Source organism: Anomaloglossus baeobatrachus, chromosome 3 (genome assembly GCF_048569485.1).
Source record: "Anomaloglossus baeobatrachus isolate aAnoBae1 chromosome 3, aAnoBae1.hap1, whole genome shotgun sequence".
NCBI lineage: Eukaryota > Metazoa > Chordata > Amphibia > Anura > Aromobatidae > Anomaloglossus > Anomaloglossus baeobatrachus.
In genome coordinates, this window is record NC_134355.1 from 706,578,435 (window position 1) to 706,606,024 (window position 27,590).

The 27,590-nt window shown below is 51.0% G+C and overlaps 1 protein-coding gene across 1 annotated transcript in view; it reads right to left on the reverse strand.

Annotated features, from left to right (window-relative positions):
* The window catches only part of LOC142297135 (tyrosine-protein kinase Src42A-like), a 196,399-nt gene that overhangs the window by 24,410 nt on the left and 144,399 nt on the right, over positions 1-27,590 (reverse strand). Inside the window, exons 2-7 of the mRNA XM_075341409.1 lie at positions 20,405-20,523; positions 9,310-9,473; positions 7,948-8,113; positions 7,598-7,762; positions 236-291; positions 5-158 (exon numbers count right to left, since the gene is read on the reverse strand). Of these exons, the coding sequence (XP_075197524.1) occupies positions 5-158; positions 236-291; positions 7,598-7,762; positions 7,948-8,113; positions 9,310-9,473; positions 20,405-20,523 (824 nt within the window). The remainder of the gene's footprint in view (positions 1-4; positions 159-235; positions 292-7,597; positions 7,763-7,947; positions 8,114-9,309; positions 9,474-20,404; positions 20,524-27,590) is intronic.

Below are 27,590 nucleotides of genomic sequence, written 5' to 3' on the forward strand. Positions count from 1 at the left end.
TCACCTGCTGTGATGGCCATGGAGGTGCTGTCCATGAAACGAGCCAGGCCGAAGTCTCCGATTTTGCAGGACATCATGGCGGACAGGAGGATGTTCTCGGCGCGCAGGTCTCGGTGGACGCAGCCCTTCCTCTCCATGTAGTCCATTCCTTGTGTTATCTGAGGAAAGTGAGGGCAGATGGATGATTCCCGATCCCCGGACATGACTGTTACACAAGTGACACGAAGACACCGACCTGCACCGCAAAGTCCACCAGCTGCGGAAACCGCAAATCCTTCATCTTCTGATGGGCTGAGAGGGAAGAATGGAAATACATCAATATCCACAGACCCTGTGCATGACGGGGGTGATAGTATAATATGTGCAGGATGATGGGGGTGATGGGGATGATTCCTTAATCATTCCCTGGTGTGATCAGCATTTGTTAATTTTCCTTAACAAGCTGAGCTCCCATAATCCCCCTCACCTACCCCTCTAGTCTGCCCTATATATCTGGGGCTGTTCTAAGGGGTGCACGCGTGCGGGGTGCCTGCATGCGTGCCATCTTTTGCTAAGTGCCAACGTTGCCAAGTGCTGGGCAGTTACTTCAATGGCAGTTAGTCAGGGCAGGAGGCAGGTAAACTAATCCTTGACACTCTGTTTCCACCATGACTATTATTTCTCTCTCTATCATCCTATGTGCAGCTCCCACTTTCACCGCCCTGTCCCCCTCCATCACCACTCATCCACATCAGCCCCTCTCTCCTCTCCTATGTACAGTTCCCAGGCTCTTTTCACCTATCTGATTAACCTCAATCCTTCATGCTCTAGGGTATCACACAAAAAGACATGTCACACATCCAAAAACCATCTGACCCTTCTCCTTCTACTCCTACTTCTATCAGGTGATATCTCTCCTAATCCCGGTCCACCCCATGCTAACTTTACCCCCTCCCCCACCTCCCATAGAAACCCTGTTAATATTATTATTAACATTCCCTGTACACCCTCACTTCCCTCTTTTAATTGTGCTCTCTGGAATCCACGGTCCCTATGTAACAAGCTTCCTTACAGCCACAACTTCTTCCTCAATAACTCTCTTTATTTACTAGCCCTCACTGAAACCTGGATTCAGGATTCTGACACTGCTTCCCCTGCTGCCATCTCTCATGGTGGTTTACACTTTACCCATTCACCAAGACCTGGAAACAGACATGGTGGTGGAGTAGGCTTACTACTGTCCCCACAGTGCACTTTCCAGGTCATCCCCCCAGCTCCATCACTCTCATTCCCATCCTTTGAGGTTCACACCATTAGGCTCTTCCATCCCCTTCCCCTCAGAGTAGCTGTCCTATACCTTCCCCCAGGCTCACCCACCCAGTTCCTTGACCACTTTTCAGCTTGGCTGCCACACTTCATGTCCTCTGAATTGCCAACCCTGATCCTAGGAGACTTTAACATCCCCATGAACAGCCCGTCCTCCCCATCTACATCCCAGCTTCTATCTCTCACCACCTCCCTTGGCCTCTCACAGCTCTCATCCTCTGAGACACATGAAGATGGTAACACCCTTGACCTGGTCTTCTTCCGCCTCTGCTCAATCTCTCACTTTGACAACTCACCTCTTCCCCTCTCTGACCACAACATCCTCTCCTTCAAGCTCACAAACCCTCGTCCACCCCAGCACATTGCCACCTATCAAACATTCAGAAACCTACAGGCCATTGACTCTCAAACGCTTACAGACTCTCTACACACATCACTATCCCCTATCTCCTCACTTTCATGCCCTAATCTGGCTGTAAAGCACTACAATGACACACTCAGAAGCACCCTGGATCAAGTAGCACCCCTCACCCTCAGAACCTCCAAACACCGAGTAAAACAACCTTGGCTCACATCACAAACTCGATTTCTCCAGCGATGCTCTAGGAGTGCCGAACACCTATGGAGGAAATCCCGCACACCAGAAAACTTCATCCACTACAAGTTCATCTTAAGGACCTACAACTCTTCCCTTCACCTCGCCAAACAGACCTACTTCACCACCCTTATCTCCTCACTATCCAACAATCCAAAAAAGCTCTTTGACACCTTTCACTCCCTCCTCAGTCCCAAAGCACAGACCCCTATCACAGACCTTCATGCTGATGACCTGGCCTCGTATTTCAGAGAAAATAGAAAACATCCGCCAACAGATCAGCTCCCAGTCACCAAGCTTTGTGAATCCCATCCCTCCCCACATCCCATCCAGCTCACTTTCCACATTTGACCCAGTCACAGAGGAGGAAGTCTCCAGGCTCCTCTCTTCTTCTCGTCCTACCACTTGCTCTACTGATCCCTTCCCCTCACGCCTTCTCCAGTCCCTCTCTCCGGTTGTCACCACTCACCTAACTAAAATCTTCAATCTCTCTCTCTCTTCTGGTATCTTCCCCTCCTCCCTCAAACACTCTATTATTACTCCATTATTAAAAAAACCTTCTCTTGATCCGTCCTGCACAAGCAACTACAGACCAGTCTCCAATCTCTCCTTCATCTCCAAACTCTTGGAGCGCCTGGTCTGCCCTCGCCTCACCCGCTACCTCTCCTCTCACTCTCTTCTAGATCCTTTACAGTCTGGCTTCTGCCCTTTACACTCAACAGAAACTGCCCTTGTCAAAGTGACCAATGACCTATTGACAGCAAAACGTAACGGTGACCACTCTCTGCTTATTCTTCTTGACCTTTCTGCCGCCTTCGACACTGTGGACCACCATCTCCTTCTCTCTATGCTCCATTCTATCGGCCTAAAGGACACTGTTCTTTCCTGGTTCATTTCCTACCTTTCTGGACGTTCATTCAGCGTATCATTTGCTGGCTCCACATCTTCTCCTCTCCCTCTCACTGTTGGGGTCCCTCAAGGTTCAGCCCTTGGCCCTCTTCTGTTCTCCCTCTACACTGCCCCAATTGGACAGACCATCAGCAGATTTGGCTTCCAGTACCATCTTTATGCTGATGACACACCGCTATACACCTCATCCCCTGAGCTCACTCCTGCTGTACTACAGAACACAAGTGACTGCCTGACTGCAGTGTGCAACATCATGTCTGCTCTCTATCTGAAACTTCACCTTTCCAAAACTGAACTTCTGCTTTTCCCTCCATCTCCCAACCTTCCTAAACCTGACATCTCCCTCTCTGTGTGTGGCACAACGATAAGTCCTAGGCCGCAGGCCACTGTCTGGGGGTTATACTTGACACTGATCTCTCCTTCACCTCCCACATACAATCTCTTGCCCGCTCCTGCCGCTTGCACCTCAAGAACATCTCTAGAATCCACCCCTTTCTCACAATGGTAACGACAAAAACCCTCACCGTGGCCCTGATCCACTCCCGCCTTGACTACTGTAACTCTCTATTAATTGGTCTCCCCCTAACTAGACTCTCTCCTCTACAGTCCATCCTTAATGCAGCAGCCAGGGTCACCTATCTGGCTAACCGCTACTCGGATGCCTCTGCTCTGTGCCAGTCATTGCACTGGCTGCCCATATATCACAGGATCCAATTCACTCTGCTTGTTCTCACCCACAAAGCTATCCACAGTGCAGCACCCCCCTACATCTCCTCCCTCCTCTCTGTCTATCATCCCACCCGTTCTCTACGCTCTGCAAATGACTTTCGACTAACATCCACACTAATTCGAACCTCCCACTCCCGGATCCAAGACTTCTTCCGAGCTGCACCAAACCTCTGGAACGCTCTACCCCAAGAAGTTAGGACAAATCACAACTTACTCAGCTTCAGAAGCTCCCTAAAAACACATCTTTTAAGGGCGGCCTATCACACTCCCTAGCCAAACTAATTTCACCTAATCCCTCTACAACTTCTCAGAACATAACCCCACGTCAAACTCCATGGCACCCAAATGCATCTCAAGGCTCTGGCCAACTGGTCCAGGAAGCCATTATCCAGCCCCCATGAGCTGGCTGGATTGTCATTTTAAATAAACACTTGTACCTTGCCCCTCCCCCCATCTCATTGTAGATTGTAAGCTCTCACGAGCAGGGTTGCCATGTTTCCTTTTAAATATTGTATCCTCTATAATTGTTACTTGTTTGTATATGTTTATGTATATGATATGTATATGTTCCTCCTGAATTGTAAAGCGCTGCGGAATATGTTGGCGCTATAGAAATAAAGATTATTATTATTATTCTGGGGGTGATGGTATGATATGTGCAGGATGATGGGGGTGATGGTATGATATGTACAGGATGATGGGGGTGATGGTATGATATGTGCAGGATGATGGGGGTGATGGTATGATATGTGCAGGATGATGGGGGTGATGGTATGATATGTGCAGGATGATGGGGGTGATGGTATGATATGTGCAGGATGATGGGGGTGATGGTATGATATGTGCAGGATGATGGGGGTGATGGTATGATATGTGCAGGATGAGGGGGGTGATGGTATGATATGTACAGGATGATGGGGGTGATGGTATGATATGTGCAGGATGATGGGGGTGATGGTATGATATGTACAGGATGAGGGGGGTGATGGTATGATATGTGCAGGATGATGGGGGTGATGGTATGATATGTGCAGGATGATGGGGGTGATGGTATGATATGTGCAGGATGATGGGGGTGATGGTATGATATGTGCATGATGATGGGGGTGATGGTATGTTACGTGCAGGATGATGGGGGTGATGGTATGATATGTGCAGGATGATGGGGGTGATGGTATGATATGTGCAGGATGATGGGGGTGATGGTATGTTACGTGCAGGATGATGGGGGTGATGGTATGATATGTGCAGGATGATGGGGGTGATGGTATGATATGTGCAGATGATGGGGGTGATGGTATGTTACGTGCAGATGATGGGGGTGATGGTATGATATGTGCAGGATGATGGGGGTGATGGTATGATATGTGCAGATGATGGGGGTGATAGTATGATATATGCAGGATGATGGGGGTGATGGTATGATATGTGCAGGATGATGGGGGTGATGGTATGATATGTGCAGGATGATGGGGGTGATGGTATGATATGTGCAGGATGATGGGGGTGATGGTATGATATGTGCAGGATGATGGGGGTGATGGTATGTTACGTGCAGATGATGGGGGTGATAGTATGATATATGCAGGATGATGGGGGTGATGGTATGATATATGCAGGATGATGGGGGTGATGGTATGATATGTGCAGGATGATGGGGGTGATAGTATGATATATGCAGGATGATGGGGGTGATGGTATGATATGTGCAGGATGATGGGGTGATGGTATGATATGTGCAGGATGATGGGGGTGATGGTATGATATGTGCAGATGATGGGGGTGATGGTATGTTACGTGCAGGATGATGGGGGTGATAGTATGATATATGCAGGATGATGAGGGTGATGGTATGATATGTGCAGGATGATGGGGGTGATGGTATGATATGTGCAGGATGATGGGGGTGATGGTATGATATGTGCAGGATGATGGGGGTGATGGTATGATATGTGCAGGATGATGGGGGTGATGGTATGTTACGTGCAGGATGATGGGGGTGATAGTATGATATATGCAGGATGATGAGGGTGATGGTATGATATGTGCAGGATGATGGGGGTGATGGTATGATATGTGCAGGATGATGGGGGTGATGGTATGATATGTGCAGGATGATGGGGGTGATGGTATGATATGTGCAGGATGATGGGGGTGATGGTATGTTACGTGCAGGATGATGGGGGTGATGGTATGATATGTACAGGATGATGGGGGTGATAGTATGATATATGCAGGATGATGAGGGTGATGGTATGATATGTGCAGGATGATGGGGGTGATGGTATGATATGTGCAGGATGATGGGGGTGATGGTATGATATGTGCAGGATGATGGGGGTGATGGTATGTTACGTGCAGGATGATGGGGGTGATAGTATGATATATGCAGGATGATGAGGGTGATGGTATGATATGTGCAGGATGATGGGGGTGATGGTATGATATGTGCAGGATGATGGGGGTGATGGTATGATATGTGCAGGATGATGGGGGTGATGGTATGTTACGTGCAGGATGATGGGGGTGATGGTATGATATGTGCAGGATGATGGGGGTGATGGTATGATATGTGCAGGATGATGGGGGTGATGGTATGATATGTGCAGGATGATGGGGGTGATGGTATGATATGTGCAGGATGATGGGGGTGATGGTATGATATGTGCAGATGATGGGGGTGATGGCCTGATATGTGCAGGATGATGGGGGTGATGGTATGTTACGTGCAGGATGATGGGGGTGATGGTATGATATGTGCAGGATGATGGGGGTGATGGTATGATATGTGCAGGATGATGGGGGTGATGGTATGTTACGTGCAGGATGATGGGGGTGATGGTATGATATGTGCAGGATGATGGGGGTGATGGTATGATATGTGCAGGATGATGGGGTGATGGTATGATATGTGCAGGATGATGGGGGTGATGGTATGATATGTGCAGATGATGGGGGTGATAGTATGATATATGCAGGATGATGGGGGTGATGGTATGTTATGTGCAGGATGATGGGGGTGATGGTATGATATGTGCAGATGATGGGGGTGATGGTATGTTACGTGCAGATGATGGGGGTGATGGTATGTTACGTGCAGATGATGGGGGTGATGGTATGATATGTGCAGGATGATGGGGGTGATGGTATGATATGTGCAGATGATGGGGGTGATAGTATGATATATGCAGGATGATGGGGGTGATGGTATGTTATGTGCAGATGATGGGGGTGATGGTATGATATGTGCAGGATGATGGGGGTGATGGTTTGTTATGTGCAGATGATGGGGGTGATGGTATGATATGTGCAGGATGATGGAGGTGATGGTATGTTACGTGCAGGATGATGGGGGTGATGGTATGATATGTGCAGAATGATGGAGGTGATGGTATGTTACGTGCAGGATGATGGGGGTGATGGTATGTTACGTGCAGGATGATGGGGGTGATGGTATGTTACGTGCAGGATGATGGGGGTGATGGTATGATATGTGCAGGATGATGGGGGTGATGGTATGATATGTGCAGGATGATGGGGGTGATGGTATGTTACGTGCAGGATGATGGGGGTGATGGTATGATATGTACAGGATGATGGGGGTGATAGTATGATATATGCAGGATGATGAGGGTGATGGTATGATATGTGCAGGATGATGGGGGTGATGGTATGATATGTGCAGGATGATGGGGGTGATGGTATGATATGTGCAGGATGATGGGGGTGATGGTATGATATGTGCAGATGATGGGGGTGATGGTATGTTATGTGCAGGATGATGGGGGTGATGGTATGTTACGTGCAGGATGATGGGGTGATGGTATGTTACGTGCAGGATGATGGGGGTGATGGTATGTTACATGCAGGATGATGGGGGTGATGGTATGTTACGTGCAGGATGATGGGGGTGATGGTATGTTATGTGCAGGATGATGGGGGTGATGGTATGTTACGTTCAGGATGATGGGGGTGATGTTAAGTAGAGGATGTGAATGCTGGGGATGATTGTAGGTGTACGGGTCCATGCTATAGGTTCTGGTGTCTCGGAGGATTCACCTTGCAGATACTTCTTCAGGTTGCCCTGCGGCATGTACTCGGTGACTATGAAGACGGGCTTGGTCTGCAGACACACAGCGTATAACTTCAGCAGCTTCTCGTGGCTCAGCTTCCACATGGTCTCTGCCTCTCCGTACAATGTCTTCTGGAGGGACTCAGCCGTGACTGAAGGAAGACACAGAGATAATAGATGTTATATCTGCTGCCATAATGTCCGGACAGTGACCCCCCTGTATGAGCCATCACAGGAATAGTCCTACTAGCCGTACCCACCCTAATGAGGCAGGAGAAGGACATATCTAGTGGTGATGGGGAATGTGGATAGAAGAGGGAGAGAAGTTGAGCGTCACCTTGGAGTTCCTTCACAGCCACCTCTGTGGTTCCATTCCACAAGCTGAGCCACACCGTGCCAAACTTGCCGCTGCCCAGCGGCCGGACCTTCTGTATGGAGCTTGGATCTATCTCCAGTTGGTCTACAGTGGTATGGGAAATGCTCTGCACCGAAGGAAGGTCCAGCTTCAAAGAGGAAGAGAAGAAAGTATGAGCGTGGAGGAAAGCTCTGAAGAATTGGGACACCTCTACCACACTGTCCCCTCGAGAACCCATGACGTATCTAAAAGGGATAATTGGGTCTCCAGTGTACAAGACACCTCTTAACCACGCTACTTGAAATAAAGACATAACAACTTTTTATGGACGAATGGCCACAGCTTTTATTTAAACGGTATACATGTATCAAAACTTGTGGCTCAACATGCCACCCTCTTTTAACATAAACCGACACATGTATACCCTCCCAACTGACAAACAACAGATAGGTCCGTCCAAGAAGCCAACAATCATCCTTATCCCCCGGCCGTAACATACAACCGGCCCAGAGGACCACCTCGGCCGTGACCAACCAACCCAAGGTGTGGGGTAATAACGTTCCATCATTAAAATACCCCTCCCCAGAACCTGCAGGACCTACGCCCACAAGTTCCCAATCCTGTCTGAAGCCACTACCCCTGAGTGACTTCATACTCCCCACCGACTATCGGTGCTCCCGGCCTCTAGGAACGGACCTATCCCCCCGCTGCGACAAACAAAGAGCCACCGTATAAAACCATTTGTTGTCCTTTTTTTTTTTTTCCTTTTAAATATTTATTTTTTTTAATAATTTTTTTTTTTTTTTTTTTTTTTTTTTTATACATTAAGGGCGGGTGGGCGGGCCACACAAGAAAGGCACCAAGGCAAAAGAGGAGGTACTGTAACTAACTGCCCCTTATAAACCCCCCCTATCTCCCCACCCCTTATGACCTCTGGCCCAATCCTCGCCGCTCATCAAACCACCAATCCCCTAATCCCTTACACAGCCCTATTACTCTCCAAGATTAACCCCTTTCTACCCTATACCCTCCCGATAGTCATGGGGCTCATTCACCCCTATGGGGCTCATTGCCCATCTGGAAACAGGGCAGATATCTTACAAGTTCTTGGGTTCCTGCAAGGCCTCCAGCCCACTCATGGTCCTGAGTCTAATTATCTAACCCATGATGAACGTTTAGTATCTGGGGCCTCAATGGATGCCAAGCGTAACAACCTGTAATGGGGTCAGGCACCACACATTCCCACTCTATACAATGGGGGGCTGTGCGTTCAGATCACAGAAGATCACTGGGACCGGTGTGAGTAAACAGCAGCCATGAGTTTTCTCATCACCCATATCTCACCTTGACGCATGGCTTCTCCAGTTTAGAGCACAGTCCGTCATATTGGTCGAGATAATACTGAACGAGATCCTTCAGACTGGGAAACGATGCTCTCTCCACCAGACAGAAGTCACCATGGATGGACTGACGGATCCTGTAATGTCTCACGAACTCCTCCACACGCACTACAAGAAAGAGGGCAAAATAATAATATAATTATTATATAATAAAATAATAATAATAATAAAATGGTAATAACACTGCCATGTTGTCACCCGGTCATGTGTCCTGGAGTAGAGGCGCCTGCTACTCCTGTCATCCTAAGGGAGGGGATCATCAGCCATGTGTCAGTTAGTAGTCGGTCTGAAGGCCACAATTCGATGATTGGGAGGATCAATATATAATCATTGCCTCTCGGCTTCTCATAACGAGCAGGTTATCACTGTAACTCACTAAGGCCTAAAACACACTTCCGCATAAAAAACGTACGTGTGACACGATCCGTTTTTCGGGTCCGTGTTCCGTTTTTTATGGGTGTTTCTCCGGTACGTTTGTCATCCGTGTGATGGCGTATGCTATCCGTGTGTGCATGTAAAATGTCCGTGTGTGCGTGTAAAATGTCCATGTATGTGTACGTGTAATGTCCATGTGAAATGTCCGTGTGTGTGATGTAAAATGTCGTTGATACATGTCGGCTGACAGCAGACAGAGTTGCGCGATGAGAATGAACTCGGGTGAACTTCACCGGACTTCATTGTCATACCGCGGCTCTGTCTGTGTCGTGTACTGAATAGCAGTCACCCGTGAAGGACTCACCGGTGACCGCTAATCCCCTGAGTGACTGAAGTGAGCAGCGCGATTACCGCTGCCGTCACTAAGGTTACCCGCGACTAGCTGGATCCTCCCCCCGAGACCGCAACTCACCTGTGACTTCATCGCTGTCACTCAGGCGACTTGCTGTCACAGGTGGAGGATCCAGTGGTGGACGCGAGTAACCTGAGTGACAGCACAGCTGATCGCGATACTCACCTCAGTTGCTGCGTGGAGGTGACAGGAGCGGCGGTGTATTCTGCAGTTCCTGTCACCTTCATGTAGCTGACCTGGAAGCGACGCGGGACCTCCGTGGATTACGCCGGACAAGGATGGGTATTTGGGGCATAATAAATTGGTGAACGAGGGTATTTGTTATTGTTTATTATTTAAAATAAAGGATTTTTTCACTGTGTGTGTTTATTTACTTTAACTTGCAGGTTAATCATTGGGGGTGTCTCATAGACACCTGCAATGAATAATCTTGGACTTATTGGCAGCTATGGGCTGCCAATAACTCCTTATTACCCCGATTGCCAAGGCACCAGGGCAAATCGGGAAGAGCCGGGTAGAGTCCCAGAACTGTCACATCTATTGTATGCAGCAATTCTGGGCGGCTGCTGGCTGATATTGTTAGGCTGGGGGGCTCCCCATAACGTGGGGCTCCCCATCCTGAGATTACCAGCCTTCATCTTGGCTGGAATAAAAATTGGGGGGACCGCACATCGTTTTTTCTAATTAATTATTTATTTATTTCACTGCACAGTATAGACCCGCCCACCGGCTGCTGTGATTGGTTGCAGTGTGACAGCTGTCACTCAGCGTGTGGGCGTGTCTCACTGCAACCAATCATAGGCGCCGGTGGGCGGGGGAAGCAGGGAATAGTAGATTGATTAATGAGCGGCCGGCATTTTCAAATGAATTGAAGCCATTTTCGGCATAGCTGTTCCTCGCCGCGCTGGTGATCGGGGATTGGTGAGTATGAGCCGTGGGAAGAAAAAGACCGAGCGCCAATGTAAGTATGACTGAGAACAGCAGAAAAAAAGGTAAGTAGACTGACTTTAATAAAAAAGAAAAAAAAAAAAACACGGACACGGACTAATGTGCTGAACACGGACATGCTCAGTGTGCCGTCCGTGCAGGTATGGACCCATTGACTTTAGCGGGTCCGTGCCTGCGTGCTGCCGGCCAAAAACGGACATGTCGTCCATGTAGAAAACCGCACACACGTACTTACGACACGGACACATGTTCCGTGTGATTTTACGTGTGTGTGCCATCTACCATAGAGTAACATTGGTCTCCGTGTCTCCGGTACGTGCAAAAACGTGCCAAACACGTACCGGAGGCACGGATGTGTGTAGCGGGCCTAAGCCACAGTCCAGGTCTGACCACAAGAAACTACTCTTCCTCTCTATGTTTTTCTACTTTCATGGTTTTGGAGGGTTTTCCCGCATATTTTGTCATAGAGAGAGTAAATAGTCATCAAGTGGAAAAACTGGTTCTGAGCTGTGACTGAAAGAACGTGGCCGAGCCTAACAAGCAAACATCAACCTGGGCCGCTCACGGGCCCCACAATAGGCCTTTGTTCATCAGATAAACTCAAGAGGATGTAAATTACAGAAACATCTAAAAACCGTCTACAGCCAAGGAATGTACGGGGGCCCTGAAGAAAATCAACGCCACCCATGATAACCCCTATCGCTGGTCTCATGTACAGGACTCATTCCTGCACATGAAGCCCATACAATAGTGCAATTGTCGCGGGCGGGGTGGACGCCGCCGCTGCTGCGCTCTCGCTAACGCTCGGGTCCGGCGCTGCTGCTGCTGCTCGGTGGCTCGAGCGGTGGGCCGAATCCGGGGACTCAAGCGGCGCTCCTTGCCCGTGAGTGAAAGGGGTGGTTGGTTTGTTTGGGGGATTTAGTCCGTGACGCCACCCACAGGTCGGGGTGAAGATGGGCACCACCGCTGCTGGTGACGGGGATCCTGGGAGCGATGGTAGGGAGCAGCTGGGATGTTGTTTTCCCCCTCCGTGGGAAGGGGTCGGTGGTCCTGGGGCCCGATGATGTGACGGGGAGGCAGGGTTGGCGAGGTGCAGGGTTGCAGGGACAGCGCGGCGCGGTGCCGGATGGCACGGGTGTACTCACTCAGCAAGAAGGGTACAAAGTCCTCGGTAAACCAAACGGCTGGATGGACGGGTCCCGCAGCCGGCTGCAGTGTCTCTCCCCGGACAGGTGATGGCGGCTGTCTTTCCCTGCACCTTAGGCGGTAGCTGTATACCCTCACGGTGTGGGCTGTTGCCTTCAATCGGGACTTTTCCTTTCGTCACGACAGCACCCACGAGAGAGGGATCCACCCCCTTCAGGACAGGAAACCTACAGATAAAAAAGGGGCGGTCCCCCTCCCTCATCAGTTGGTTTCCTGTCCTGCATGGAGAGGAACCTACAGTACCTGGGTCCGGTTGAGTCCGTGCGGTCTCCGAGGGAACGGCGGAGCTCAGGGTCCAGAAGCACGGTTGGTGGAGCTCCCTTCGTGGACTCCGTCCTCCGGTGCACCTCGTCCTCTTTCCTTTGGTTCCGGCTTTGCCTCCAGGGAAATGACGCCTGCACATGCGCGTGCCTACTTCTTCCGGGTTGCTCTGCTCGTGCGCGGCAGGGGGGGGGCCCTGCCGCGTCGGCGCGCGCTCTCTGCTGCCGTGTCCCGGAAGTGCACAGGAGCGCTTCCGGGGGAGTGGACCGGGAAGGTTCCTGGTGAAGCCCGTGGACCCCTCCTTCCTGAGCCGGACACGGCATGGTCGGTAAGTTGCTGTCTGTCGCCGGCAGTGCACAGAGGCCGACTCCTCTCCCTGTGTCGCGGGCTGCGCCTTCCGGCTGCACGGCATGTGCGATGTGTCCGGGGCCGCGTCCGCGCTCTGTCTCCTCGGCGGTGACCCGGCTGTGCGAGGAGGTTCATCACAGAGTCTCTGCCTGCCCTTCCCCCTGCCGCCCGTCCGGGGTTGGTGCGTTGCTTCAGGCCCGGGAGCGGACCTTGGAGCTGGATTCTGCCACATGGAAGGCGGCTTGGCCTCCTGGCCCCTGTGGCCCCTGTGGTCTCCTGGCCTCTGTGGCATCTGGGCCTTTCTGGCCTCGGTGGCCCGGCCTTTATGGCCCGGCCTCTGTGGCCTCCGGGCCTCTGTGGACTCCTGGCCCCTGTGGCCTCTGTGGACTCCTGGCCCCTGTGGCCTCTGTGGGCTCCTGGCCCCTGTGGCCTCTGTGGACTCCTGGCCCCTGTGGCCTCTGTGGACTCCTGGCCCCTGTGGCCTCTGTGGACTCCTGGCCCCTGTGGCCTCTGTGGACTCCTGGCCCCTGTGACCTCTGTGGACTCCTGGCCCCTGTGGCCTCTGTGGACTCCTGGCCCCTGTGGCCTCTGTGGACTCCTGGCCCCTGTGGCCTCTGTGGACTCCTGGCCCCTGTGGCCTCTCTGGGGCTCCTGGCCCCTGTGGCCTCTGTGGACTCCTGGCCCCTGTGGCCTCTGTGGCCTTCTGACCCCTGTGGCCTCTGTGGCCTCCGGGCCCCTGTGGCCTTGGTGTCTCCTGGCCCCTGTGGCCTCGGTGTATCCTGGCCCATGTGGCCTGTGTGTCCTCCTGGCCTCTGTGGCCGGTGTGTGTCCTTCTGGCCTCTGTGTCCTCTGGGCCTCTTGGCTTCTGCGTCCTCTGGGCCTCTTGGCTTCTGTGGACTCTGGACCTCCTGGCCTCTGTTGCCTCTGGGCCTCTGTGGCCTCTGGGCCTCCTGGCCTCTGTGGCCTCTGTGACCTCTGGCCCTCCTGGCCTCTGGCCCTCCTGGCCTCTGGGCCTCCTGGCCTTTGTGCCTCCTGGTTTTGGGTCTCTGGGCCACCTGACCTCCTGGTCCTCTGTGCCTCCTGGCCTTGGTCCTCGGTGCCTCCTGGCCTTGGGCCGCTGTGCCTCCTGGCCTTGGGCCTCTGTGTCTCTTGGCCTCGTGCTTCCTCGCCTCGTGCTTCCGGGCCTCGTGCTTCCTGGCTTTGTGCCTCTGTTCCTCTGTGCTGCCTGCCCTTGGTCCTCTGTGCCTCCTGGCCTTGGTCCTCTGTGCCTCCTGGCCTTGGTCCTCGGTGCCGCCTGGCCTTGGGTCGCTGTGCCTTCTGGCCTTGGGCCGCTGTGCCTTCTGGCCTTGGGCCTTTGTGCCTTCTGGCCTCGGGCCTTTGTGCCTCTTGGCCTCGGGCCTTGTGCCTCTTGGCCTCGGGCCTTTGTGCCTCTTGGCCTCGGGCCTTGTGCCTCTTGGCCTCGAGCCTCTGCGCCTCCTGGCCTCGGTGCCTCCTGCCTTCGGGCCTCTGTGTGTCCTGCCTCTGTGCCTTGTGCTTCCTGGCCGCGTGCCTCGGTTGCCTCCTGGCCTCGTGCCTCTTGCCTCGGTGCTTCCTGGCCTCTGTGCTTCCTGGCCTCTGTGCTTCCTGGCCTCTGTGCTTTTTGGTCTCTGTACGTCCTGGCCTCTGTACCTTCCTGGCCTCAGGGCTTCCTGGTCTCTGGGCCTCCTGGCCGATGGGGTCTCTGTGGCTTCCTGGCCTCTGTGGCTTCCTGGCCTCTGTGGCCTCCTGGCCTCTGTGGCTTCCTGGCCTACTGGCTTCCTGGCGTCTGTGGCTTCCTGGCCTCTGCGCCTTCCTGGCCTCTGCGCCTTCCTGGCCTCCTGGCCTCTGGGCCTCCTGGCTCCGGCCTCTTGGCCTCTGTGCCTCTTGGCCTTTGTGCCTCTTGGCCTTTGTGCCTCTTGGCCTTTGTATCTCTTGGCCTTTATGCCTCTTGGCCTTTGTGCCTCTGTGCCTCCTGGCCCTTGTGCCTCTTGGCCTCTGTGCCTCTTGGCCTCTGTGCCTCTTGGCCTCTGTGCCTCTGTGCCTCTTGGCCTCTGTGTCTCTTGGCCTCTGTGCCTCTTGGCCTCTTGACCTCTGTGCCTCTTGGCCTCTGGGCCTCTTGGCCTCTGGGCCTCTTGGTCTCTGTGCCTCTTGGTCTCTGTGCCTCTGCCTCTTGGCCTCTGTGCCTCTGGGCCTCTGGGCCTCTATGCCTCTTGGCCTCTGTGCCTCTTGACCTCTGTGCCTCTTGGCCTCTGTGCCTCTTGCCCTCTGTGCCTCGGGGCCTCCTGGACGTGTGGGCCTGTGTTTCTGGTCCTGCGTCTCTTGGCCTTGCGCTTTTGTGCTTGCTCCTTGCGGCACTCCTGCCTTGCGCCTCTGCCGCCTTGCGCCTCCCTGGCCTTCCTCCTGGCCTGGCGCCTCGGGCTTCCTGCTTCGCCTCTGAGTCTCTGGTCTTGCGTCCCGGCATGGGGGGGGGCGTTGTGCCGCCCTTTTCTTCGGACTGGGTTCCTGTCCTCCCGGGGCGGCTCCCTCTCTTGGGGCAGCGGGAGGGCCTGGCTCCGGTGTTCCTTCCTGCTCCCTTCGGGCCCGGGCATCCCTGGTTCTCCCTCCTGCGTCGCGTGCCTGTCCTGGGCCCCTGGGGTCTTCTGTCCGGGCCGGCCCTCCTGTCCCTGTGTCTTTCCCGTCCTTGCTGCGTAGTTGACGGCCCCTCCACACTTACCCTTTGGTCGGCTGTGGATGTTTTTTCCTTGCCTCCCTTCCTGATTCCTCCCCTGCTGTGGTCGCAATGCCCTCTCTTCCCCTCCTCGTCCGGTGCGGTGCTGTCCCTGTTCCTCTGTCTCTTGGTCGCCCTTGCTTCTGCCGGGCGTGTTCGCGCCCGTCCGGCCCTGTCCGGTTCGGGTGGTTCTTCTGTCGAGCAGGGTGTCTTGCCCGGGGTGGCCTCCGGGTTTTTTCCCGCGCTGGGTGCTTTCTCCATTCCTTCGTTTCGCTGCCTGATCGTGGGGGGGGCTCTGTCCTAGCCTATGTCGCTCGGTCGGCCCCTTGGTGGCGGGGTTGGTCTTTGTTCTTTGTCTTTCAGGATTCCGGCTGTGGTCCTCGCATGGCGTGGCGTCCCTTGTCCAGATGGCTGTGGGATGCTGTTTCCATCTCGTCTGTGGTGAAGCAAGTTCCTCTGGCCTCCTCGGTGACGGATCCTTCTCCTGGGCGGTGGCCTCCCCCTTGGGTGGCTGTGGCCGGTGTCTCCATCGACGGTTTTTGTACGGCTGCGCCCTGGTCCTCTCCGTCCGCCTTTTCTGGGCTCTGCCGGTTGGCCTTTGTTCTTCCACTGTCTTCTGTTGGAGGCTTGGCCCTTCACGTGTTTTTCCCACCCTCTGAGTGTATTCTCTCTAAGTCTCTCGTGGGTGCTGTCGTGACGAAAGAAAAAGACTAAATTACTTACCGGTAATGGGATTTTCCTGAGTCCACGACAGCACCCTTTACACCCCTGCCCTTTCTTGTTTGTTTTTCACCATTCGGTGTCCTGGGATTTGTCTGTTTTGTGTATTAATTCATTGGCGGTTCCTCTCCCGTTTCTCTGCAACCAACTGATGAGGGAGGGGGACCGCACCTTTTTTATCTGTAGGTTTCCTGTCCTGAAGGGGGCGGATCCCTCTCTCGTGGGTGCTGTCGTGGACTCAGGAAAATCCCATTACCGGTAAGTAATTTAGTCTTTTGCTGTTGTGAAACCCCTGGGGGTTCCAGTCACATTCGGATCTGACTATTGATGGCGGCTCCAAGCCTGGTCGGGGTCCGATGGCCCTGCCTGTGTGTGCTGGCTTCACTTTGCTCCCCGGTCCTACGGTTCCCCGTTGCTCCACCACTCCTGCAGACGGCCACAACCGTCTGCCAACCTTGCTGTCAGTGCCTGGGCCACAAACCCAGACACCCAAGTATTTGCTCCTCACTCGTCAAACTCCAACACTAAAAACTGTCACTTTTCCCGTCTCCAGGCCTGTGAACTCCTCGGTGGGTGGGGCCAACCGCTTGGCTCTGCCCCACCTGGTGTGAACATCAGACACTGGAGGGAGGCAACAAGGGTTTTTGTTTGGTTGTGTCCCTGTCTAATGGGGGTGGGGGTGTTTGTATCTTATTTGTGATGACCTGGCTAGGCCAGGGCGCCACACAATCACGGTACTATCATCCTGTGTGCTGCTGTACAGCCTCCGTGTGCCGCCATAAGGCCTTCATGTGCCGCCATAAAGCCTTCGTGTGCCACCGTACAGCCTGTGTGTGCCACTGTACAGCCTGTGTGTGCCGCCATACAGCCTGTGTGTGCCGCCGTACAGCCTGCGTGTGCTACCATACATCACTGTGTTTTGCCATACAGCCTATCTTCCACTCCTGACAGGTTACCCCAGAGTCTCCTGTCCTTACAGATTACCCTAGAGTCTCTTCTCCTTACTGGTCATCCCTGAGCTTTCTGACCTTTCAGGTCACCCTGTAGTCTCCTCTACTTCCTGGGTACACCCAAGTCTCCTCTCCTTACAGGTCACCCCTGGATCTCCTTTCCTTTCAGGTCACCCTGTAGTCTTCTCTACTTACAGGTCACCCCTGAGTCTTCTACTGTTAAAGATGACCCCTGAGTCACCTCTCGTTCCATGGTACAACCAAATCTCCTCTCCTTACAGGTCACCTCCGGATCCCATTTTTTTTCAGGTCACCCTGTAGTCTCCTCTACTTACAGGTCACCCCTGAGATGCCTATTGTTAAAGATTACCCCGAGTCACCTTTACTTCAACAGTACACCCAAGTCTTCTCTACTTACAGGTCACCCCTGAGTCTCCTATTGCTAAAGATGACCCCCGAGTCACATTTCCTTCTAGATATACCCAAATCTCTACTCCTTACAGGTCACCCCATAAGCTACTTAGCTTCCAAAGAACACCCAAGACTCCACACCTTACAGGTCACCCCAGAGTCTCCTCAGCTTCTAGAGTACACCCAAGTCTCCTCTCCTTACAGGTCACCCCCAAGCCTCCTATTATTAAAGATCACTCCTGAGTCTCCTCTATTTTCAGGGTACACCCAAGTCCCGGATCCTTACAGGTTATCCAGGAGTCTCTTCAGCTTCCAGAGAACCCTCAAAACTCTTCTCCTTTCAGGTCACCCAAGAATCTCCTCTTCTTTCAGGTTACCCCAGAGCCTCGTCTCTTTATTATTATTATTATTATTATTATTTATTATTATAGCGCCATTTATTCCATGGCGCTTTACAAGTGAAAGAGGGTATACGTACAACAATCATTAACAGTACAAGACAGACTGGTATAGGAGGAGAGAGGACCCTGCCCGCGAGGGCTCACAGAGATTACTGCCAAGATTCCACTCTATACTGGTTACCGTCGAGTCTTCTCTCCTTACAGGTCACCCCCGAGTCTCCTCTTTTGTCTGGTCACCCCTGTGTCTCCTCTCCTAAGACATTACTGCCGAAATTCCTCTCTTGCTGGTTACCTCTGAGTCTTCTCTTCTTTCAGGTCACACCTAGGTCTCTTCTCCTTAGAAGTTACCTCCGAGTTTCCTCTCTTTACCAGATACCTCCGAGTCTTCACTCCTTACAGGTCACTCCTGAGTCTCCTTCTTCAGGTCACCCTGTAGGCTCCTCTCTTAAGAGGTTACCGTCAACATTCCTCTCTTTGTTGGAAACCTCCGAGTCTCCTCTTCTTTTAGGTCACCCTAGAGTCTCCTCTCCTTAGAGTGTACCTCTAAGTCTCCTCATCAATTACCTCTAAGTGTTCTCTCCAAGTCTCCAATTATTAAAAAAATCACCCCCGAGTTTCCTTTCCTTCCAGGGTGCTCCCAAATCTCCTCTCCTTACAGGTCACCCTGGAGTCTCCTCAGCTCATGTAGCACCCCTGCGGTCACGCTACTAAGATCTGCAACCTGGTTCCTGGAGTCCTAGCTCTGGCTAAACTCGCACACGCCTAAAACACTCACAGAACCCTGAACCACAAGATGGTTGGCCGTCCTATGGTGTAAAGCCTGTCCAGGAAGTGGAGGTTGCCTGTGAGGTGTAAGTCCAACCCTACTGTAGATAGGTCCTTAGAGGGAAGGGGAGGGGTTGGTGAGTGAAGTGGAGGAGAAAATCAGACAAGTCCGGACAGAGACAGAGAGAGAGGAGAAGGAAGGAGGAGGACCCCTGGCTGGGTGTCAGATCTGGGTGCGAGGCCTGAGGATCATCGCACAATGCCCAGGGGAGAAGAAGCTGGCTGTGGGCTCTGTGTAAGGGACTCTGACAGAGCTGTGCAAGAGAAGTGCACGGAGGGGGCCATAGCCAGGCTACACAGACAGTCGGGACAAAGGGAACCAGGAATCTGTCCTCAGCACCAGGGGAGTGTAACCTGTGAGTAAATCTTCAGTAAAGACTCCCTGTTTCACTCGGACTTTGCCTGTTTGGATTCCTTTCAGCCTGCACCTCATTCAGCACCACGGTAACCAGCAGTGTGTGTCTGTTTCCTGCATTGTGTACCCAACACCAAGAGGTCTCATAGCCTGTTCCTGCACTGTCCCCCTCATCCAGCAGCTAGAGGACACTGGGGTTCACCCTACCTGCGGAGGGGGTTAACACACTTGCTGCTGATTCCATCAGCCCCAGTCCCTCATAAGCAGCAGCGACGGCACCTCTTCCCTTGCCGCACTACCGCAGGTGGCGTCACGAACATTAACTTTATAATCCCTTGTAAATAGCCCCTGCCATTTCATTAAGCGTCCCCAGGGCACGGGACTGGGAAACGGCCACCAGAGGGACATTCCCATTTGCAACCGCCGGGGACCGAGTACCCCCTTCCCTGGGCAACACACTTACAGAGTACACTAAAGTCTCCTCCTTAAAGGTCACCCCTGATTATCCTATTGTTAAAAAAACACCTGTGAGTCTCTGCTCTCTTCAGAGTACACCCAAGTCTCTGCTTCTTTCTGGTCACCCCAGAGTATCCTCTCTTTAGAGGTTACTGTCCAGATTTCTCTCTTTACTGGTTAACTCCGAGTCTTCTCTCCTTACAGGTCACCTCTGAGTCTCCTCTTCTTTCAGGTGACCCCAGAGTATCCTCTCCTCAGAGGTTACCTCCAAGTCTCCTCTCTTTACTGGTTACCACCGAGTCTTCTCTCATTACGGGTTACCTCTGAGGCTTCTTGTCTTTCAGGTCACCCTGGAATCTCCCCTCCTCAGAGGTTACCTCTGAGTAGTCTCTCCTTTCAGGTCACCCCTGAGTCTCCTCTCTTCTGTCTGTCGTCCTTACAGGTAATCCTTGAATCCCCTCTCCTTACAAGTCACTTGTGAACTCCCCGCAGACCACAGTTAGTCACTGAGCTTCCCTGTGATCTGTTGCATTTACCTCATCCATTAGATGACTGTAGTCATCTCAATCCTCTGCTTCAGGAATCTCCTGCATTATAGGGTGACATTGTCATTAATGGACATTACTGCAGAAGCACATTCACCTACCTGAAATGTAATAACAATCATCTCCCACCTTCTGCCACACCAGGAATGAGCCGCTGCCATTTTCTTCCTGCAGAAGGTAGCGCTTGGCATCTAGTTTTGTCAAGGGTCCAAAATACCAGCTGGGAAAAGAAAAAGAGTTCAGACTTGATGCCCGTGTGGTGCTCGTGTAGTGTGCATCACTGTGGTATAAACGTATGTACTATGTACTATTGTCAAGGGAGAAATTTGGGTGAAGACTGCTAATGGAGTCTTCGTTTGGGATATTCACAGACGGTGCCGTTTTAGCTGTATACCAGTGCCGATATATCAATGTATCAGGCAATGAATACATAAGACATGTTCTCCTTGAGCCAGCATCACCAACTGATATATCGTGTATTGGAAGACACCCAATTATACAGAAAAACTACTTTGGCCTTGAAGCTAAATAGGGAGTTCTCCACTCCTTAATTTCTCACAGCATCTTGTAAAACACATCTTTGCTCCTTGCACATTCTTTCTGTGTGAACATTACTGATAAGACTTTTGCTCATTATTTGTATATCTGTTCACTTATCCTTGGTAACCCCTTCATGACTATACAACTTTGAACAGGGAGTATTATAGATCTGTGCAATTGTTACATAGACAGACAGATTATTATACAACTACATCTACATTTTGATTATTTACATACACAGATATTCTTATTACGTTTAAACAAACATACTACAGCTCAGACCACCGTCACACTATGACCTCGAAATAAGTGACCACAATGAAGGCGATGGAACCTCCCAGTACTTTGGGTTTAGCTCTTTGGTTGAAGTCATCAGGTGTTTTTGGATGGGGGTTCCTACAGATTGTACAGGTTGTTGTCCTCCATTAAGGCTACGGCTGAGACTCAGGCGTAGTCAGAGATGCTCCTGTGACTTGAACCAATCTCTAGATTAGTGACACGATGGATTCCGTTTTTCGATATATTGGGGTAAATTTTGCAGATGTTAAGATAGCGTACATCCCATAGTGAGACTCGGAAGTCACCATGTTCTGGCTGTAAGACCTGCGTACAAGAAGATGTAAAGCCCCGACCTATTATACTTTGTACCTTGCTCCACAGACAGAAGCACTGGTTCTTATACTTTGGGACAGAAGAAAAGGAAGGTTTGGATCCAGCACCAATTCCAGATAAGATAAAAAAAATTTCTTTATTGGTACATTTTAAAAACTTTTGAAGACCGCAGATGGAAAATACGGGTCATAGGCAGCCTTTACGTGTTTCGGACTTCATAATAAAAACAGAAAGCATCCTTAATCATAAATAGTACTTATGATTAAGGACTCTTTGTTTTTATTATGATCCAAACCTTCCTTTTCTTCTGTCCGTTACATGCTGGTCAGGACTAACCAGCGGGCTCCGTGCACCCCTGGGATATTGTAGTATTGGGTGACAGGTGAGCTGATTTTTCTTTTTTCACTCTTATACTTTGGGACTGGAGATAGTCCGCTCTGGTCTTCTAACTCATTTGAACCCTCAGACATTTCTAACACCAGTTGCCATAAGTGATAAGTCCAACAGGCTCCACGTCAGCATCCCCGAGGAGTCTTGGGAGTTGGATATAACGGAACAGACTAAGGACACATTTCATTTAAGAAACTCTCAAAAGTTACAACAAGGAAGAAGATGAAAGCATTAAAGGGAGTACGCTCCGAAGATATGAGGCAGCACAAGAGAAGCTCAGAGTCCAACACTGCCAATGCTTGCACTGGAGGACGGCACTCTATTATAATCTTTGGACATTTACATCTTTTATCGAATGCAATGTCTTAATAATTAGTAATATTATCAATTGTCAGGCTGTTAGGATTACTGAGGAAATTGGAGGCCTAGAGTCGTTTATCCCTGGAGAACAGGACACATCCCTTCCATTTTCCTTTCAGATTATCTGCCACATTTTATGAGACTGAATACACGTGGCATGACAATCAGACTGTGGTGGCTAAGAAAGGAGGCCAGACAGGAGAAGAACCAAGTGAAGGCCAGACAGAAGAAGAACCAAAAAGGAGGCTGACCACAAGAAGAACTAAAGAAGATACCGGCTACTGAAGAACCAAAGTGGAGGCTGACGACAAGAAGAATCAATGCGTAAGATGGCCACAAGAAGAACCAAAGAGGAAAACAGCCAGAAGAAGAACCAAAGATGAGGCCACCCACTGAAGAACCAAAGTGAAGGCTGGACACAAAAAGGACCAAAGAAGAAATTAGCCACAAGAAGAACCAAAGAGGATACCAGCCACAAGAAGAACCAAGCTGGAGGCTGGCCACAAGAAGAACCAAAGTGGAGGGCGGCCACAAAAAGAACAATTGAGGAGGCCAGCCATAAAAAGAACCTAAAAAGAGGCTGACTACAAGACAGATCAAAGGAAAGGTCAGCAACAAGACAAATTAAAGAAGAGGCCAGCCACAACAACAACTAAAGTGGAGGCGGACCACAAGAAGAACCAATGAGTAAGATGGCCACAAGAAGAACCAAAGTGGAAAACAGCCACAAGAAGAACCAAAGAGGATACCGACCACAAGTAGAACTGAAGTGGAGGCTGGCCACATGAAGAACCTAAGAAGAGGTTGACTACAAGGCAAATCAAAGAAAAGGCCAGCAACAAGACAAACCAAGGAAGAGGCCAGCCACAACAAGAATCAAAGTGAAAGCTAGTCAGAAGAAGAATCAATGATCATAAGAGCTCACACTCTACAGGAGGGAGGGAGGGAGGACCCCGCCAAACACAGGCTTACACTCTGCTGGAGAGAGAGGACCCCACTGACTATGAGAGCTTACAGTCTATAGAGGAGAGAGGACCACGATGATCACAAGAGCTTACAGTCTATAGAGGAGAGAGGACCCCGATGACCATGAGAGCTTACAGTCTATAGAGGAGAGAGGACCCCGATGACCATGAGAGCTTACAGTCTATAGAGGAGAGAGGACCCCGATGACCATGAGAGCTTACAGGCTATAGAGGAGAGAGGACCCCGATGACCATGAGAGCTTACAGTCTATAGAGGAGAGAGGACCCCGATGACCATGAGAGCTTACAGGCTATAGAGGAGAGAGGACCCCGATGACCATGAGAGCTTACAGTCTATAGAGGAGAGAGGACCCCGATGACCATGAGAGCTTACAGTCTATAGAGGAGAGAGGACCCCGATGACCATGAGAGCTTACAGTCTATAGAGGAGAGAGGACCCCGATGACCATGAGAGCTTACAGTCTATAGAGGAGAGAGGACCCCGATGACCATGAGAGCTTACAGTCTATAGAGGAGAGAGGACCCCGATGACCATGAGAGCTTACAGGCTATAGAGGAGAGAGGACCCCGATGACCATGAGAGCTTACAGTCTATAGAGGAGAGAGGACCCCGATGACCATGAGAGCTTACAGTCTATAAAGGAGAGAGGACCCCGATGACCATGAGAGCTTACAGTCTATAGAGGAGAGAGGACCCCGATGACCATGAGAGCTTACAGTCTATAGAGGAGAGAGGACCCCGATGACCATGAGAGCTTACAGTCTATAGAGGAGAGAGGACCCCGATGACCATGAGAGCTTACAGTCTATAGAGGAGAGAGGACCCCGATGACCATGAGAGCTTACAGTCTATAGAGGAGAGAGGACCCCGATGACCATGAGAGCTTACAGGCTATAGAGGAGAGAGGACCCTGATGACCATGAGAGCTTACAGTCTATAGAGGAGAGAGGACCCAGATGATCACAAGAGCTTACAGTCTACATGAGAGAGGGACCCCGATGACCATGAGAGCTTACAGTCTATAGAGGAGAGAGGACCCCGATGACCCTGAGAGCTTACAGTCTATAGAGGAGAGAGGACCCCACTGACTATGAGAGCTTACAGTCTATAGAGGAGAGAGGACCCCGATGACCATGAGAGCTTACAGTCTATAGAGGAGAGAGGACCCCGATGATCACAAGAGCTTACAGTCTATAGAGGAGAGAGGACCTCGATGATCACAAGAGCTTACAGTCTATAGAGGAGATAGGACCCCGATGATCACAAGAGCTTACAGTCTATAGAGGAGAGAGGACCCCGATGATCACAAGAGCTTACAGTCTATAGAGGAGAGAGAGGACCCTGATGACCATGAGAGCTTACAGTCTATAGAGGAGAGAGGACCCCGATGATCACAAGAGCTTACAGTCTATAGAGGAGAGAGGACCCCGATGATCACAAGAGCTTACAGTCTATAGAGGAGAGAGGACCCCGATGATCACAAGAGCTTACAGTCTATATGAGAGAGAGGACCCTGATGACCATGAGAGCTTACAGTCTATAGAGGAGAGAGGACCCCGATGACCATGAGAGTTTACAGTCTATAGAGGAGAAAGTACCTAGATGATCACAAGAGCTTACAGTCTATATGGGAGAGAGGACCCTGATGACCATGAGAGTTTACAGTCTATAGAGGAGAAAGGACCTAGATGATCACAAGAGCTTACAGTCTATATGGGAGAGAGGACCCTGATGACCATGAGAGCTTACAGTCTATAGAGGAGAAAGGACCTAGATGATCACAAGAGCTTACAGTCTATATGGGAGAGAGGACCCTGATGACCATGAGAGCCTATAGTCTATAGAGGAGAGAGGACCCTGATGATCACAAGAGCTTACAGTCTATAGAGGAGAGAGGACCCCGATGACCATGAGAGTTTACAGTCTATAGAGGAGAGAGGACCCCGATGACCATGAGAGCTTACAGTCTATAGAGGAGAGAGGACCCCGATGACCATGAGAGTTTACAGTCTATAGAGGAGAGAGGACCCCGATGATCACAAGAGCTTACAGTGTATAGAGGAGAGAGGAACCTGATGACCATGAGAGCTTACAGTCTATAGAGGAGAGAGGACCCTGATGACCATGAGAGCTTACAGTCTATAGAGGAGAGAGGACCCTGATGACCATGAGAGCTTACAGTCTATAGAGGAGAGAGGACCCTGATGACCATGAGAGCTTACAGTCTATAGAGGAGAGAGGACTTCGATAATCACAAGAGCTTACAGTCTATAGAGGAGAGAGGACCCTGATGACCATGAGAGCTTACAGTCTATAGAGGAGAGAGGACCCCGATGATCACAAGAGCTTACAGTCTACAGAGGAGAGAGGACCCTGATGACCATGAGAGCTTACAGTCTATAGAGGAGAGAGGACCCCGATGATCACAAGAGCTTACAGTCTATAGAGGAGAGAGGACCCTGATGACCATGAGAGCTTACAGTCTATAGAGGAGAGAGGACCCTGATGACCATGAGAGCTTACAGTCTATAGAGGAGAGAGAGGACCCTGATGACCATGAGAGCTTACAGTCTATAGAGGAGAGAGGACCCTGATGACCATGAGAGCTTACAGTCTATAGAGGAGAGAGGACCCAGATGATCACAAGAGCTTACAGTCTATATGGGAGAGAGGACCCTGATGACCATGAGAGCTTACAGTCTATAGAGGAGAGAGGACCCCGATGATCACAAGAGCTTACAGTCTATAGAGGAGAGAGGACCCTGATGACCATGAGAGCTTACAGTCTATAGAGGAGAGAGGACCCTGATGACCATGAGAGTTTACAGTCTATAGAGGAGAGAGGACCCCGATGACCATGAGAGCTTACAGTCTATAGAGGAGAGAGGACCCCGATGACCATGAGAGCTTACAGTCTACAGAGGAGAGAGAGGACCCTGATGATCACAAGAGCTTACAGTCTATAGAGGAGAGAGAGGACCCTGATGATCACAAGAGCTTACAGTCTATAGAGGAGAGAGGACCCTGATGACCATGAGAGCTTACAGTCTATAGAGGAGAGAGGACCCTGATGACCATGAGAGCTTACAGTCTATAGAGGAGAGAGGACCCTGATGACCATGAGAGCTTACAGTCTATATGGGAGAGAGGACCCTGATGACCATGAGAGTTTACAGTCTATATGGGAGAGAGGACCCTGATGACCATGAGAGTTTACAGTCTATAGAGGAGAGAGGACCCTGATGACCATGAGAGCTTACAGTCTATAGAGGAGAGAGGACCCTGATGATCACAAGAGCTTACAGTCTATAGAGGAGAAAGGACCCTGATGACCATGAGAGCTTACAGTCTATAGAGGAGAGAGGACCCTGATGACCATGAGAGCTTACAGTCTATAGAGGAGAGGGGACCCTGATGATCACAAGAGCTTACAGTCTATAGAGGAGAGAGGACCCTGATGACCATGAGAGCTTACAGTCTATAGAGGAGAGAGGACCCTGATGATCACAAGAGCTTACAGTCTATAGAGGATAGAGAGGACCCCGATGATCACAAGAGCTTACAGTCTATAGAGGAGAGAGGACCCTGATGACCATGAGAGCTTACAGTCTATAGAGGAGAGAGGACCCCGATGACCATGAGAGCTTACAGGCTATAGAGGAGAGAGGACCCCGATGATCATGAGAGCTTACAGTCTATAGAGGATAGAGAGGACCCCGATGATCACAAGAGCTTACAGTCTACAGAGGATAGAGAGGACCCCGATGATCACAAGAGCTTACAGTCTATAGAGGAGAGAGGACCCCGATGATCACAAGAGCTTACAGTCTATAGAGGAGAGAGGACCCCGATGACCATGAGAGCTTACAGTCTATAGAGGAGAGAGGACCCCGATGACCATGAGAGCTTACAGTCTATAGAGGAGAGAGGACCCCGATGATCACAAGAGCTTACAGTCTATATGAGAGAGAGGACCCTGATGACCATGAGAGCTTACAGTCTATAGAGGAGAGAGGACCCCGATGACCATGAGAGTTTACAGTCTATAGAGGAGAAAGTACCTAGATGATCACAAGAGCTTACAGTCTATAGAGGAGAGAGGACCCTGATGACCATGAGAGTTTACAGTCTATAGAGGAGAGAGGACCCCGATGATCACAAGAGCTTACAGTCTATAGAGGAGAGAGGACCCTGAAGACCATGAGAGCTTACAGTCTATAGAGGAGAGAGGACCCCGATGACCATGAGAGCTTACAGTCTACAGAGGAGAGAGGACCCTGATGACCATGAGAGCTTACAGTCTATAGAGGAGAGAGGACCCTGATGACCATGAGAGCTTACAGTCTATAGAGGAGAGAGGACCCCGATGATCACAAGAGCTTACAGTCTATAGAGGAG